This window comes from Syngnathus acus, chromosome 5 (genome assembly GCF_901709675.1).
Source record: "Syngnathus acus chromosome 5, fSynAcu1.2, whole genome shotgun sequence".
NCBI lineage: Eukaryota > Metazoa > Chordata > Actinopteri > Syngnathiformes > Syngnathidae > Syngnathus > Syngnathus acus.
Genome location: NC_051091.1, coordinates 9621682 through 9635011, shown reverse-complemented (window position 1 = coordinate 9635011; position 13330 = coordinate 9621682). Strand labels below are relative to the sequence as shown.

The 13330-nt window shown below is 41.8% G+C and overlaps 2 protein-coding genes across 2 annotated transcripts in view; both read left to right on the top strand.

Moving 5' to 3' along the window:
• LOC119122694 (sodium- and chloride-dependent GABA transporter 2-like) overlaps positions 1–6750 on the top strand; it is a 38516-nt gene extending 31766 nt beyond the window's left edge. Inside the window, exons 3-16 of the mRNA XM_037251179.1 lie at positions 1527–1717; positions 2024–2158; positions 2384–2524; positions 2776–2860; positions 2931–3063; positions 3915–4049; positions 4281–4384; positions 4786–4910; positions 4976–5088; positions 5225–5362; positions 5436–5538; positions 5618–5718; positions 6279–6449; positions 6564–6750. Coding sequence (XP_037107074.1) covers positions 1527–1717; positions 2024–2158; positions 2384–2524; positions 2776–2860; positions 2931–3063; positions 3915–4049; positions 4281–4384; positions 4786–4910; positions 4976–5088; positions 5225–5362; positions 5436–5538; positions 5618–5718; positions 6279–6449; positions 6564–6653 — 1765 coding nt within the window. The 3' untranslated portion in view covers positions 6654–6750. The remainder of the gene's footprint in view (positions 1–1526; positions 1718–2023; positions 2159–2383; positions 2525–2775; positions 2861–2930; positions 3064–3914; positions 4050–4280; positions 4385–4785; positions 4911–4975; positions 5089–5224; positions 5363–5435; positions 5539–5617; positions 5719–6278; positions 6450–6563) is intronic.
• Positions 6751–7968: 1218 nt separating this feature from the next.
• Positions 7969–13313, top strand: LOC119122701 (sodium- and chloride-dependent GABA transporter 2-like). Its single transcript, XM_037251188.1, has 15 exons — positions 7969–8153; positions 8291–8481; positions 8779–8913; positions 9139–9279; positions 9448–9532; positions 9603–9735; positions 10578–10712; positions 10944–11047; positions 11329–11453; positions 11519–11631; positions 11765–11902; positions 11976–12078; positions 12158–12258; positions 12810–12980; positions 13095–13313. The coding sequence occupies exons 2-15, from the start codon at positions 8295–8297 to the stop codon at positions 13182–13184; spliced, it is 1761 nt and encodes a 586-aa protein (XP_037107083.1). The 5' UTR covers positions 7969–8153; positions 8291–8294; the 3' UTR covers positions 13185–13313.
• The last annotated feature ends 17 nt before the right edge of the window (positions 13314–13330 follow it).

Here is a 13330-nt window from a genome sequence, read left to right as displayed (position 1 = left end):
CAACAACCTCCTGCTGAACGTCGACAAGACCAAGGAGATTGTCGTTGACTTCCGGAAGGGTCACGCCCAACACCTGCCGCTGACCATCGACGGTGCTGTGGTGGAGAGAGTGAGCAGCGCCAGGTTCCTGGGGGTGCACATCAGTGAGGATCTCTCCTGGTCCACCAACACCGCGTCGCTGGCGAAGAAGGCCCAGCGCCGCCTGTACTTCCTTCGGAAACTCAGGCGAGCGGGGACTCCTCCGGCCGTCATGACTACTTTTTACCGCGGCACCATTGAGGGCGTCCTCTCCAGCTGTATTGCTGTCTGGGGTGGCAGCTGCACTGACCAAGACTTGAAGGCCCTGCAGCGCATTGTGAAAACGGCTAGTAAGACTATTGGTGCTTCTCTCCCCTCCTTGAAGGACATTTACACCTCCCATCTCACTCGCAAGGCGACCAAGATTGTGAGTGATGTGAGTCACCCCGCTCACTCTTTGTTTGAACTTCTGCCCTCTGGGAGGCGGTACAGGAGCCTGCGCTCCCGCACCACCAGACTTTCCAACAGCTTCGTACTCCAGGCTGTTAGGATCCTGAACTCGCTCCCCCTTTCAGCGTAGCGTCCTGTTCTTGCTGTATGCTCACTGGCTCGGTTTTGCCCCTCATATTCAATGGGTTATTGGTCTGTTTTTATTCATCGCTCATTTTATTTTATTTATTATTTATTATTTATGGTTTGTGCCTTCTTGTTTTTGTTTTGTGTCGCCTACTTGTATGTCTCGTCACCGTGGGATGGAGGAAACGGAATTTCGGTTTCTTTGTGTGTCTTGACATATGAAGGGATTGACAATAAAGCTGACTTTGACTTTGACTTTGACTTTGACATACGTTTTCATTTATTCATTTTCTGAACCGTTCATTCTTACGAGGGTCAAAGGAGTTCTGTAGCCTATTCCAGCTGTCTCGGGGCTAAAAATGCTCTTTCAAAAGTAATTAATGCAATGTTTGAGGGAAAATAAGCATATATTAAAATTGGTATTTATTCTTGGGGCTGACTTCACTTCTGTCGCCAATTTGTTCCGTCATTCCAAAAAACGCAAATGATTGCAAGGAAGTAGAACATTGAGAACCGGTTTTTAATTCCTGTCCCTATTTGTAATGATAATGTTAAGCAAGAATAATAAACATTTTTGGGGAGGGAAGACTAGTTGCGGCGATGCCACAGGTATCTGTGATGGCAGCTTTTATTTGCCCACACGGCAAAGACAACACTACAATTAAAATTTGAATTAAAGAATATCTCTGCATGCACCTGTCATCGGAGATCGGGACGCAATCTGGGACACGATCTGGGACGATCTGCCCGTGGTTTATGGGTTCATGCTATCTTTGTCTCCGGTTACCTCAAACGGTGAGAATGCTGTAATCAAATACATGTTATTTAAAGTATTTAAATGAGTCCATTGTTGATTTTTTTTTTTCCAGGTTCAGCCTCGATCAAAACGAGTATGCTCCTGTCAATCTTAACTGTGGGTTGTATTATTGCAGTGCCATGGAAAAGCTAAATGACCCAGAGGTCAAGCTCAAGGCAAGCAAGGGAAGCACCACACCCGGACCTGTCATTGTGGCCAGAGGACAGTGGTCAAATAAAAGAGAGTTTCTCCTCGCAGTTGCTGGAGAAATCATTGGACTTGGAAATGTATGGCGGTTTCCTTACCTGTGCTACAAAAATGGAGGCGGTGAGTTGAAAAAACAAAGTGATTGTCAATAAAAACAATGGGTTGACGTGGCTGCTTTAGAGAGCCTCGTTGTCAGCCCGTGAGTGTACGCACATCTTGGAGAGAAAGGAGCATTGGGAGACACCCATTTATAGAGTTTATCAGCAAAAAAAATAATAAAATCGATTTGGGGATGAGACGTTTTTATCACGTACCGGGGTTTGGATTATTTCAGTTTTAATTGGAGAATTCTGTTGTTGTGTATTTATCATTTGTGTTGTTTTTGTATTGAATATATGTGTCTCTTTTTGTTTTTCCCCTCACCAGGGGTGTTCTTGATCCCTTATGTAGTCTTCCTTTTTGCATGTGGCATCCCTCTATTTCTGCTGGAGATCGCTCTCGGCCAGTACACCAAACAGGGCGCCATTACCTGCTGGAAGCAAATCTGTCCCCTCTTCGGAGGTAAAAATGCATTGTTGAGCTTTGGCATTATGTGAAACAGCTTAAACGAAGAACAGCTAATATAAGAGCTGTGAGAAAAAACATTTCATTCTATTTTGAGTGGTATTCATTTAAGTTGCCTTACTGCATTGTTTGGCCGGCAGTTTTGCTTAAAGGGTATGATGATGTCATGATTTTGAAAGTTACATGTCGATATTTTTTGTGTTGTTTTTCAAACTCTCATAGGGATTGGTTATGGAACTCTGGTTGTAGTCCTATATTTCAGCATCTATTACATCATCATATTGGTGTGGGCATTTGTGTACCTCATCTCCTCCTTCACCTCTCCGCTTCCATGGGCAAGCTGCAGAAACAGCTGGAACACAGGTGTGTGTGTGTGTGTGTGTGTGTGTGTGTGTGTGTGTGTGTGTGTGTGTGTGTGTGTGTGTGTGTGTGTGTGTGTGTGTGTGTGTGTGTGTGTGTGCGTGCGTGCGTGCGTGCGTGCGTGCGTGCGTGCGTGTATTAAAATACTTCATCACGCTTAATCACATTTTTTATTACTAACTCATAATTAATCACGATACATTTATACTAGTATATCAGCTGTACACAATGTATGCTGTCTGTGTTTGTAACAGAGACATGTGTGGAGTTAAATGAAACACGTGTTCTCAACTGGACTGTGACAGAAAACGCAACATCCCCTGTGAGGGAGTTTTGGGAGTAAGTTCAAATGTTTCATGAAAAGAAAAAGTAGCAAAGTGCCTAATGTTAACACAAAGGCCATCCCCAGGAGAAGAGTACTGAACCTGACGGGAAGTGCCCACGAGATGGGTAATGTTCGATGGGAGTTGGCTTTGTTTCTTCTTTTTTCTTGGATCATCTGTTACTTTTGCGTGTGGAAAGGAGTGAAGTCCACAGGAAAGGTAAATCATTTTTACACAATAATTATCTCGAGGTGTCTGTCCGTTTGTCTGTCAGGCTGCATTGGATCAGAATACAATTTTGAATTTTGTTTTCACTTTTAATATTTTTCCATTCGAACTGGCTACATACTGTAGACGAGCGTGTACAAATATTTGAAACCTCGTCACTCTAAAGCACGGGTGTCAAACTCAGGGCCCGAGGGCCAGATACGGCCCGCCACATCATTTTATGTGGCCCGCGAAGACAAATTGTGCATCAAATTCGTGTCATTACTAGAATTGCAAATTGTCTTCACTTTTAATAATTTTTTTTTTTTTCATTGTTTGACCAGTTTTCACTCGTCTGATTTGAAAACGAGTTATTTGTCAGTTTGTTTTGTAGCTTTTACTGTATATAATATGAGGTGCTCATACATTTATTTGGGTTGACAGTCATAATGGCCCTCCGAAAGAAGCTATGATTACAATGCGGCCCGGGAAAAAAATGAGTTCGACACCCCTGCTCTAAAGGATAAGTTTCAAACTCATGGCCAGATTCGGCTCACCACATCATTTTATGTGACAAATTGTGCATCGACGTCATGTGTCAACACTAAATTAAAAATTGAATTTACTTTTAAAAAAGATGTATTTCCATTCATGTTTTAAAATATTTTAACAGTTTTTGCTACTGTTTTAATACTGTACACAATACAAAGCTTTGACTTAGTCATAATGGCCCTTCTAAGGAAACTATGACTACAATGCGGCCCGTGACAAAAATTCTTAACATTTTATTTGAAAAATTTGGATTTGTGCCCCGTGATTGACATAACTCTAAAAAAAATATGAATTCCCACTCGGTCTGACAGGTTGTGTATTTTACGGCCACGTTTCCGTACTTGATGTTGGCCGTGCTGCTTGTCCGTGGGCTGACGCTGCCCGGGGCCATAGATGGCATCAAATTTTACCTCTACCCCGAGCCATCCCGCCTGGCTGATCCGCAGGTATGAGCCTCTCAATCCGTTGACTTGACACATCAAGACACAGTCATCCATAACAGGAAAGCTTCACATGAAATTTAAAATGGTTGACCCTGTGTCAGGGTTCAATGTTTGCATGGAGGAGCGTGGGGGACCCAAGTGGAGGGGAGGAGGGAGGCAAGACCAAGGCTCAGGAGAAATCTTCCAAAATGATTTCTTTACTACCGACGTGCCTCTTATGTCATTGTTTGGCAGGTCTGGATGGATGCCGGCACGCAAATATTTTATTCTTATGCTCTTTGCATCGGTTGTTTGACGGCGCTTGGAAGCTATAACAAGTACGACAATAACTGCTACAAGTAAGTTGACATCAAACCTGTTGTATCAGTCCGACTTGATGTACACCTGAACAATTGAAGACTATCTTGTCTATAGCTGTGAATGTCATTGTGAGTAAATACATATTTGTACCCCATCTTGAACCAAGTCAGCAAAGTTTTAGTTCACCCACAACCAATGTCCAATGAATGTGGGATGTTGTTTATGCGCTGGATAGATTTTCTTGTGCGCTGAGAATGTGCGGGCAGTGCGCAATTGCGCACGCGCGCAGCTTAGAGGGAACATTGCCCACAACCCCAATGACAATATGCCCTGTAGAAAAATGGACGAATGAAAATTTGGCAATATTTATAATGGAAATACAAACTTTTGGCTTGGACCTTCGTCGCAGAGTTGATCATTTTGTTGTTGTGCATTCTAGAGATTGCATCTATTTGAGCCTGCTGAACAGCGCGACCAGTTTCGTGGCAGGTTTTGCCATCTTTTCAGTTCTTGGATTCATGGCTTATGAGCAGAACACGGACATATCCAAAGTAGCAGAATCAGGTAAAACGTCCCTCATTGTACCTGCGAGAAAATGCGATCTCAAAAGCGCTCTTTTCTCGCCGCAGGTCCCGGCCTGGCCTTCATCGCTTACCCACGAGCTGTGGCCATGATGCCGTTTCCACAGATTTGGGCCATTTTCTTTTTCATCATGATCATCCTGCTTGGATTGGACAGTGAGGTTGTGTTCTTTTCAATTATTTGTCATATATGCTAATTCTCACCTCTATGGGAGAGCCCAGAATAATAGTACATGGAAATCAACAAAGTGTATGCAGATGTGAACATAGTACCTAACAAAAGTGTCTCTTCTTCAGTTTGTTCTGATGGAAGCTCTTGCGACTGGAATTTGCGACATGAAACCTTCCGTCTTCTATGTTGGCCATCGACGCAAACTACTTCTTCTCCTCATCACTGTTGTGTGTTTCTTCATTGGCCTCTCCATGGTCACTGAAGTAAGGCAGAATTATCCTTACTTTCTGCGGTTCCATAGATTTGCCGATTCTAAAAGTGTCTCCTTTCACATAGGGTGGATTATACATCTTTCAGTTGTTTGACTACTATTCCTGCAGCGGGATGTCTCTGCTTCTCTTTGCCACATTTCAGTCCGTGTGTATTGGGTGGGCTTATGGTGAGTACATTTCACATTGGAATGGTTTCTGTCCTGGTCAGTCAAACTTTTTCACCATCATTTCACCACGTGACCACAGGAGCAGATCGTTTCTATGACAACATTGAGGACATGATTGGATACAGGCCTTTACCGCTGATTAAACACGTCTTGAAATATGTCACTCCAGTCGTCTGCATGGTAAGTAAACATACATTATCTGAAGCGCTTATTCTCACAAAGGTCACTTGGGGTAGTAGGCGGTTTTGCCTAAAACTGTTTGCCTACCCGCAACTACCCGCAAGCCACACAGACAAACATTCAGGGCTCTATTTTTTATTTTTTTTATGCAAACAGGCCTTGGAGCGCTTCGCGTAAATATTGCCACGTCCTCATTTTAACTCGTTTTTACTTAAACTTTTAAATTTCCATCAGTGGCAACTTGGCAACAATGTCTATTGAGAAATGAATGAAAATGAATTAGGAATAGCTGCAGTATGTTATGATAGCCTCTGTAATAAAAAACATGTCCTGTATCATAACTGCATATCGGATGTTTGGATCAAACCAATCATCATTTTTAAAGATTCAATGAGTTATGAATAATTTATTGGAGCCAGACAAAGTTACCTCGATAGAGAGAAATCCAAGAAAGGACGGTGAGCGATAGCCGTGACTCAAAATGGCGGCTTGTTCTGCATGTCTTCAACCGGCCAAGGTTCCCTGTCGTTGGTTATACGTATATCGCTTTGTTTTTTCAGGGAACATTTATCTTCTCCTTGGTGAAATACAAACCTCTAAAGTTCAACGACACCATTGAGTATCCGTGGTGGGGTTATGCTTTGGGTTGGTGGTTTGTACTGTCTTCCACACTCATCGTTCCTATATGGATGGTGTACAAACTGATGAGAACTCCCGGGACTCTTCGTCAGGTAAGGCTTTGATTTAATTTGGATTCATTATAATAATATTAACCCTAGAATGGATTCTGTCCGCACCAAATATTTTTAAAGTAATCGTAAATATTCTACGTTCTTTCTTTCAAGCGATTCGCCATCCTTTGCACTCCATCTGAAGATCTTTCGTCATCCAAATCGGACAACGATGTACTTGAACAGACAGACACCATGTTGTGAACACATTGAGGTTTTCCATTGATCACTGTGAGGCACAGAAACGTTTAAATTTAATGTCATTTAATGGGGACAACAATAAAAAAAAAAAATCACTCCATGTCATTGTCAATTTGTTATAATGTGGATTACTATTACTCTTTATGTTACAAGTGGAAATTAAAGTCAGATATGATCAAAACTGTTACGCGAATCTTGGGTGGTTTTCCCCAGGCCCCAGTTTGGGATCCTCTCTGAGCTTTGTTTCAATCTGGGTCACCCGAGGTAAACCGGTCCTAGCTGAGTAACCAGACAAAGCGTTGGTAAAATGACCCTTTAATTTTGTGTCAAAATCATTTTTTAAAATCCGGAACACATCGCATTTAAATCTTGGTTACCTTTGACTTATAATAACCTCAATATAGGTAGTATTCTTACGACATACGTTTTCATTTATTCATTTTCTGAACCGTTCATTCTTACGAGGGTCAAAGGAGTTCTGTGGCCTATTCCAGCTGTCTCGGGGCTAAAAATGCTCTTTCAAAAATAATTAATGCAATGTTTGAGGGAAAATAAGCATATTTTAAAATTGGTAATTGCAAGGAAGTAGAACATTGAGAACCGGTTTTTAAGTCCTGTCCCTACTTGTAATGATAATGTTAAGCAAGTATTATAAAACATTTTTGGGAGCGGAAGACTAGGTGCGGCGATGCCACAGGTATCTGTTATGGCAGCTTTTATTTGCCCACACGGCAAAGACAACACCACAATTACATTTTGAATTAAAGAATATCGCTGCATGCACCTTTCATCGGAGATCGGGACGCAATCTGGGACACAATCTGGGACGATCTGCGCGTGGTTTATAGGTTCATGCTATCTTTGTCTCCGGTTACCTCAAACGGTGAGAAATGCTGTAATCAAATACATGTTATTTAAAGTATTTAAATGAGTCCATTGTTGATTTTTTTTTTCCAGGTTCAGCCTCGATCAAAACGAGTATGCTCCTGTCAATCTTAACTGTGGGTTGTATTATTGCAGTGCCATGGAAAAGCTAAATGACCCAGAGGTCAAGTTCAAGGTGAAGAAGGAAACTGCCTCTCCTGGACCTGTCATTGTGGCCAGAGGACAGTGGTCCAAAAAAAGAGAGTTTCTTCTCGCAGTTGACTTCACTTCTGTCGCCAATTTGTTCCGTCATTCCAAAAAACGCGAATGGTTGCAAGGAAGTCGAACATTGAGAACCGTTTTTTAATTCCTGTCCCTATTTGTAATGATAATGTTAAGCAAGAATAATAAAATATTTGTGAGAGCGGAAGACTAGGTGCGGCGATGCCACAGGTATCTGTGATGGCAGCTTTTATTTGCCCACACGGCAAAGACAACACTACAATTACATTTTGAATTAAAGAATATCGCTGCATGCACCTTTCATCGGAGATCGGGACGCAATCTGGGACACAATCTGAGACGATCTGCCCGTGGTTTATGGGTTCATGCTATCTTTGTCTCCGGTTACCTCAAACGGTGAGAAATGCTGTAATCAAATACATGTTATTTAAAATATTTAAAAGAGTCCATTGTTGATTTCTTTGTTCCAGGTTCAGCCTCAATCAAAACAAGTATGCTCCTGTCAATCTTAACTGAGGGTTGTATTATTGCAGTGCCATGGAAAAGCTAAATGACCCAGAGGTCAAGTTCAAGGTGAAGAAGGAAACTGCCTCTCCTGGACCTGTCATTGTGGCCAGAGGACAGTGGTCAAATAAAAGAGAGTTTCTCCTCGCAGTTGCTGGAGAAATCATTGGACTTGGAAATGTATGGCGGTTTCCTTACCTGTGCTACAAAAATGGAGGCGGTGAGTTGAAAAAACTAAGTGATTTTCAATAAAAACAATGGGTTGACGTGGCTGCTTTAGAGAGCCTCGTTGTCAGCCCGTGAGTGTACGCACATCTTGGAGAGAAAGGAGCATTGGGAGACACTCATTTATAGAGTTTATCAGATAAAAAAAAAAAAATTTGATTTGGGGGTGAGACATTTTTATCAAGTACCGGGGTTTGGATTATTTCAATTTTAATTGGAGAATTCTGTTGTCGTGTATTTATCATTTGTGTTGTTTTTGTATTGTGTCTCTTTTTATTTTTCCCCTCACCAGGGGTGTTCTTGATCCCTTATGTAGTCTTCCTTTTTGCATGTGGCATCCCTCTATTTCTGCTGGAGATCGCTCTCGGCCAGTACACCAAACAGGGCGCCATTACCTGCTGGAAGCAAATCTGTCCCCTCTTCGGAGGTAAAAATGCATTGTTGAGCTTTGGCATTATGTGAAACAGCTTAAACTAAGAACAGCTAATATAAGCGCTGCGAGAAAAAACATTTCATTCTATTTTGAGTGGTATTCATTTAATTTGTTTGTTGCCTTGCTTTGGCCGGCAGTTTTGCTTAAAGGGTATGATGATGTCGTGATTTTGAAATTTATATGTCGATATTTTTGGTGTTTTTTTTCAAACTCTCATAGGGATTGGTTATGGAACTCTGGTTGTAGTCCTATATTCCAGCATCTATTACATCATCATATTGGTGTGGGCATTTGTGTACCTCTTCTCCTCCTTCACCTCTCAGCTTCCATGGGCAAGCTGCAGAAACAGCTGGAACACAGGTGTGTGTGTGTGTGTGCGTGCGTGCGTGTGTGTATTAGTGCTGTCAAGCGATTAAAATACTTCATCACGCTTAATCACATTTTTTATTACTAACTCATAATTAATCACGATACGTTTATACTAGTATATCAGCTGTACACAATGTATGCTGTCTGTGTTTGTAACAGAGACGTGTGTGGAGTTAAATGAAACACGTGTTCTCAACTGGACTGTGACAGAAAACGCGACATCCCCTGTGAGGGAGTTTTGGGAGTAAGTTCAAATGTTTCATGAAAAGAACAAGTAGCAAAGTGCCTAATGTTAACACAAAGGCCATCCCCAGGCGAAGAGTACTGAACCTGACGGGAAGTGCCCACGAGATGGGTAATGTTCGATGGGAGTTGGCTTTGTTTCTTCTTTTTTCTTGGATCATCTGTTACTTTTGCGTGTGGAAAGGAGTGAAGTCCACAGGAAAGGTAAATCATTTTTACACAATAATTATCTCGAGGTGTCTGTCCGTTTGTCTGTCAGGCTGCATTGGATCAGAATACAATTTTGAATTTTGTTTTCTCTTTTCATATTTTTCCATTCGAACTGACTACATACTGTAGACGAGCGTGTACAAATATTTGAAACCTCGTCACTCTAAAGCACGGGTGTCAAACTCAAGGCCCGGGGGCCAGATACGGCCCGCCACATCATTTTATGTGGCCCGCGAAGACAAATTGTGCATCAAATTCGTGTCATTACTAGAATTGCAAATTGTCTTCACTTTTAATAATTTTTTTTTTTTCTTCTTCATTGTTTGACCAGTTATTTGTCAGTTTGTTTTGTAGCTTTTACTGTATATAATATGAGGTGCTCATACATTTATTTGGGTTGACAGTCATAATGGCCCTCCGAAAGAAGCTATGACTACAATGCGGCCCGGGAAAAAAATGAGTTCGACACCCCTGCTCTAAAGGATAAGTTTCAAACTCAAGGCCCGGGGGCCAGATTCGGCTCACCACATCATTTTATGTGACAAATTGTGCATCGACGTCATGTGTCAACACTAAATTAAAAATTGAATTCACTTTTAAAAAAGGTGTATTTCCATTCATGTTTTAAAATATTTTAACAGTTTTTGCTACTGTTTTAATGCTGTACACAATACAAAGCTTTGACTTAGTCATAATGGCCCTTCTAAGGAAACTATGACTACAATGCGGCCCGGCCCGTGACAAAAATTCTTAACATTTTATTTGAAAAATTTGGATTTGTGCCCTGTGATTGACATAACTCTAAAAAAAATATGAATTCCCACTCGGTCTGACAGGTTGTGTATTTTACGGCCACATTTCCGTACTTGATGTTGGCCGTGCTGCTTGTCCGTGGGCTGACGCTGCCCGGGGCCATAGATGGCATCAAATTTTACCTCTACCCCGAGCCATCCCGCCTGGCTGATCCGCAGGTATGAGCCTCTCAATCTGTTGACATGACACATCAAGACACAGTAATCCATAACAGGAAAGCTTCACACGAAATTTAAAATGGTTGACCCTGTGTCAGGGTTCAATGTTTGCATGGAGGAGCGTGGGGGACCCAAGTGGAGGGGAGGAGGGAGGCAAGACCAAGGCTCAGGAGAAATCTTCCAAAAGGATTTCTTTACTACCGACGTGCCTCTTCTGTCATTGTTTGGCAGGTCTGGATGGATGCCGGCACGCAAATATTTTTTTCGTATGCTCTTTGCGTCGGTTGTTTGACGGCGCTTGGAAGCTATAACAAGTACGACAATAACTGCTACAAGTAAGTTGACATCAAACCTGTTGTATCAGTCCGGCTTGATGAACACCTGAACAATTGAAGACTATCTTGTCTATAGCTGTGAATGTCATTGTGAGTAAATACATATTTATACCCCACCTAGCACCCAGTCAGCAAAGTTTTAGTTCACCCACAACCCTAATCACAATATGCCCTGTAGAAAAACGGACGAATGAAAATTTGGCAATATTTATGATGGAAATACAAACTTTTGGCTTAGACTTTAGTCGCAGAGTTGATCATTTTGTTGTTGTGCATTCTAGAGATTGCATCTATTTGTGCCTGCTGAACAGCGGGACCAGTTTTGTGGCCGGTTTTGCCATCTTTTCAGTTCTTGGATTCATGGCTTATGAGCAGAACACGGACGTATCCAAAGTAGCAGAATCAGGTAAAACGTCCCTCATTGTACCTGCGAGGAAATGCGATCACAAAAGCGTTCTTTTCTCGCCGCAGGTCCCGGCCTGGCCTTCATCGCTTACCCACGAGCTGTGGCCATGATGCCGTTTCCACAGATTTGGGCCATTTTCTTTTTCATCATGATCATCCTGCTTGGATTGGACAGTGAGGTTGTGTGCTTTTCAATTATTTGTCATATATGCTAATTCTCACCTCTATGGGAGAGCCCAGAATAAGACATGCAAATCAACAAAGTGTATGCAAATGTGAACATAGTACCTAACAAAAGTGTCTCTTCTTCAGTTTGTTACGATGGAAGCTCTTGCGACTGGAATTTGCGACATGAAACCTTCCGTCTTCTATGTTGGCCATCGACGCAAACTACTTCTTCTCCTCATCACTGTTGTGTGTTTCTTCATTGGCCTCTCCATGGTCACTGAAGTAAGGCAGAATTATCCTTACTTTCTGCGGTTCCATAGATTTGCCGATTCTAAAAGTGTCTCCTTTCACATAGGGTGGATTATACATCTTTCAGTTGTTTGACTACTATTCCTGCAGCGGGATGACTCTGCTTCTCTTTGCCACATTTCAGTCCGTGTGTATTGGGTGGGCTTATGGTGAGTACATTTCACATTGGAATGGTTTCTGTCCTGGTCAGTCAAACTTTTTCACCATCATTTCACCACGTGACCACAGGAGCAGATCGTTTCTATGACAACATTGAGGACATGATTGGATACAGGCCTTTACCGCTGATTAAACACGTCTTGAAATATGTCACTCCAGTCGTCTGCATGGTAAGTAAACATACATTATCTGAAGCGCTTATTCTCACAAGGGTCACTTGGGGTAGTAGGCGGTTTTGCCTAAAACTGTTTGCCAACTACCCGCAAGCCACACAGACAAACATTCAGGGCTCTATTTTTTTTTTTTTATGCAAACAGGCCTTGGAGCGCTTCGCGTAAATATTGCCACGTCCTCATTTTAACTCGTTTTTACTTAAACTTTTAAATTTCCATCAGTGGCAACTTGGCAACAATGTCTATTGAGAAATGAATGAAAATGAATTAGGAATAGCTGCAGTATGTTATGATAGCCTCTGTAATAATAAACATGTCCTGTATCATAACTGCATATCGGATGTTTGGATCAAACCAATCATCATTTTTAAAGATTCAATGAGTTATGAATAATTTATTGGAGCCAGTCAAAGTTACCTCGATAGAGAGAAATCCAAGAAATGACGGTGAGCGATAGCCGTGATTCAAAATGGCTGCTTGTTCTGCATGTCTTCAACCGGCCAAGGTTCCCTGTCGTTGGTTATACGTATATCGCTTTGTTTTTTCAGGGAACATTTATCTTCTCCTTGGTGAAATACAAACCTCTAAAGTTCAACGACACCATTGAGTATCCGTGGTGGGGTTATGCTTTGGGTTGGTGGTTTGTACTGTCTTCCACACTCATCGTTCCTGTATGGATGGTGTACAAACTGATGAGAACTCCCGGGACTCTTCGTCAGGTAAGGCTTTGATTTAATTTGGATTCATTATAATAATATTAACCCTAGAATGGATTCTGTCCGCACCAAATATATTTAAAGTAATCGTAAATATTCTACGTTCTTTCTTTCAAGCGGTTCACCATCCTTTGCACTCCATCTGAAGATCTTTCGTCATCCAAATCGGACAACGATGTACTTGAACAGACAGACACCATGTTGTGAACACATTGAGGTTTTCCATTGATCACTGTGAGGCACAGAAACGTTTAAATTTAATGGTGACAACAACAACAACAAAATCACATCATGTCATTGTCAATTTGTTACAAATAAATGGTCTCAGTGTCTGAATTACTATTACTCTTTAT

Coding starts and splice junctions, on each gene's coding strand:
- LOC119122701 (XM_037251188.1), top strand. CDS start 8,295: ATGGAAAAGCTAAATGACCCAGAGGTCAAGTTCAAGGTGAAGAAGGAA. Junction 11,048..11,328: donor TACGACAATAACTGCTACAA/GTAAGTTGACAT, acceptor TGTGCATTCTAG/AGATTGCATCTATTTGTGCC. Junction 11,632..11,764: donor TGCTTGGATTGGACAGTGAG/GTTGTGTGCTTT, acceptor TCTCTTCTTCAG/TTTGTTACGATGGAAGCTCT.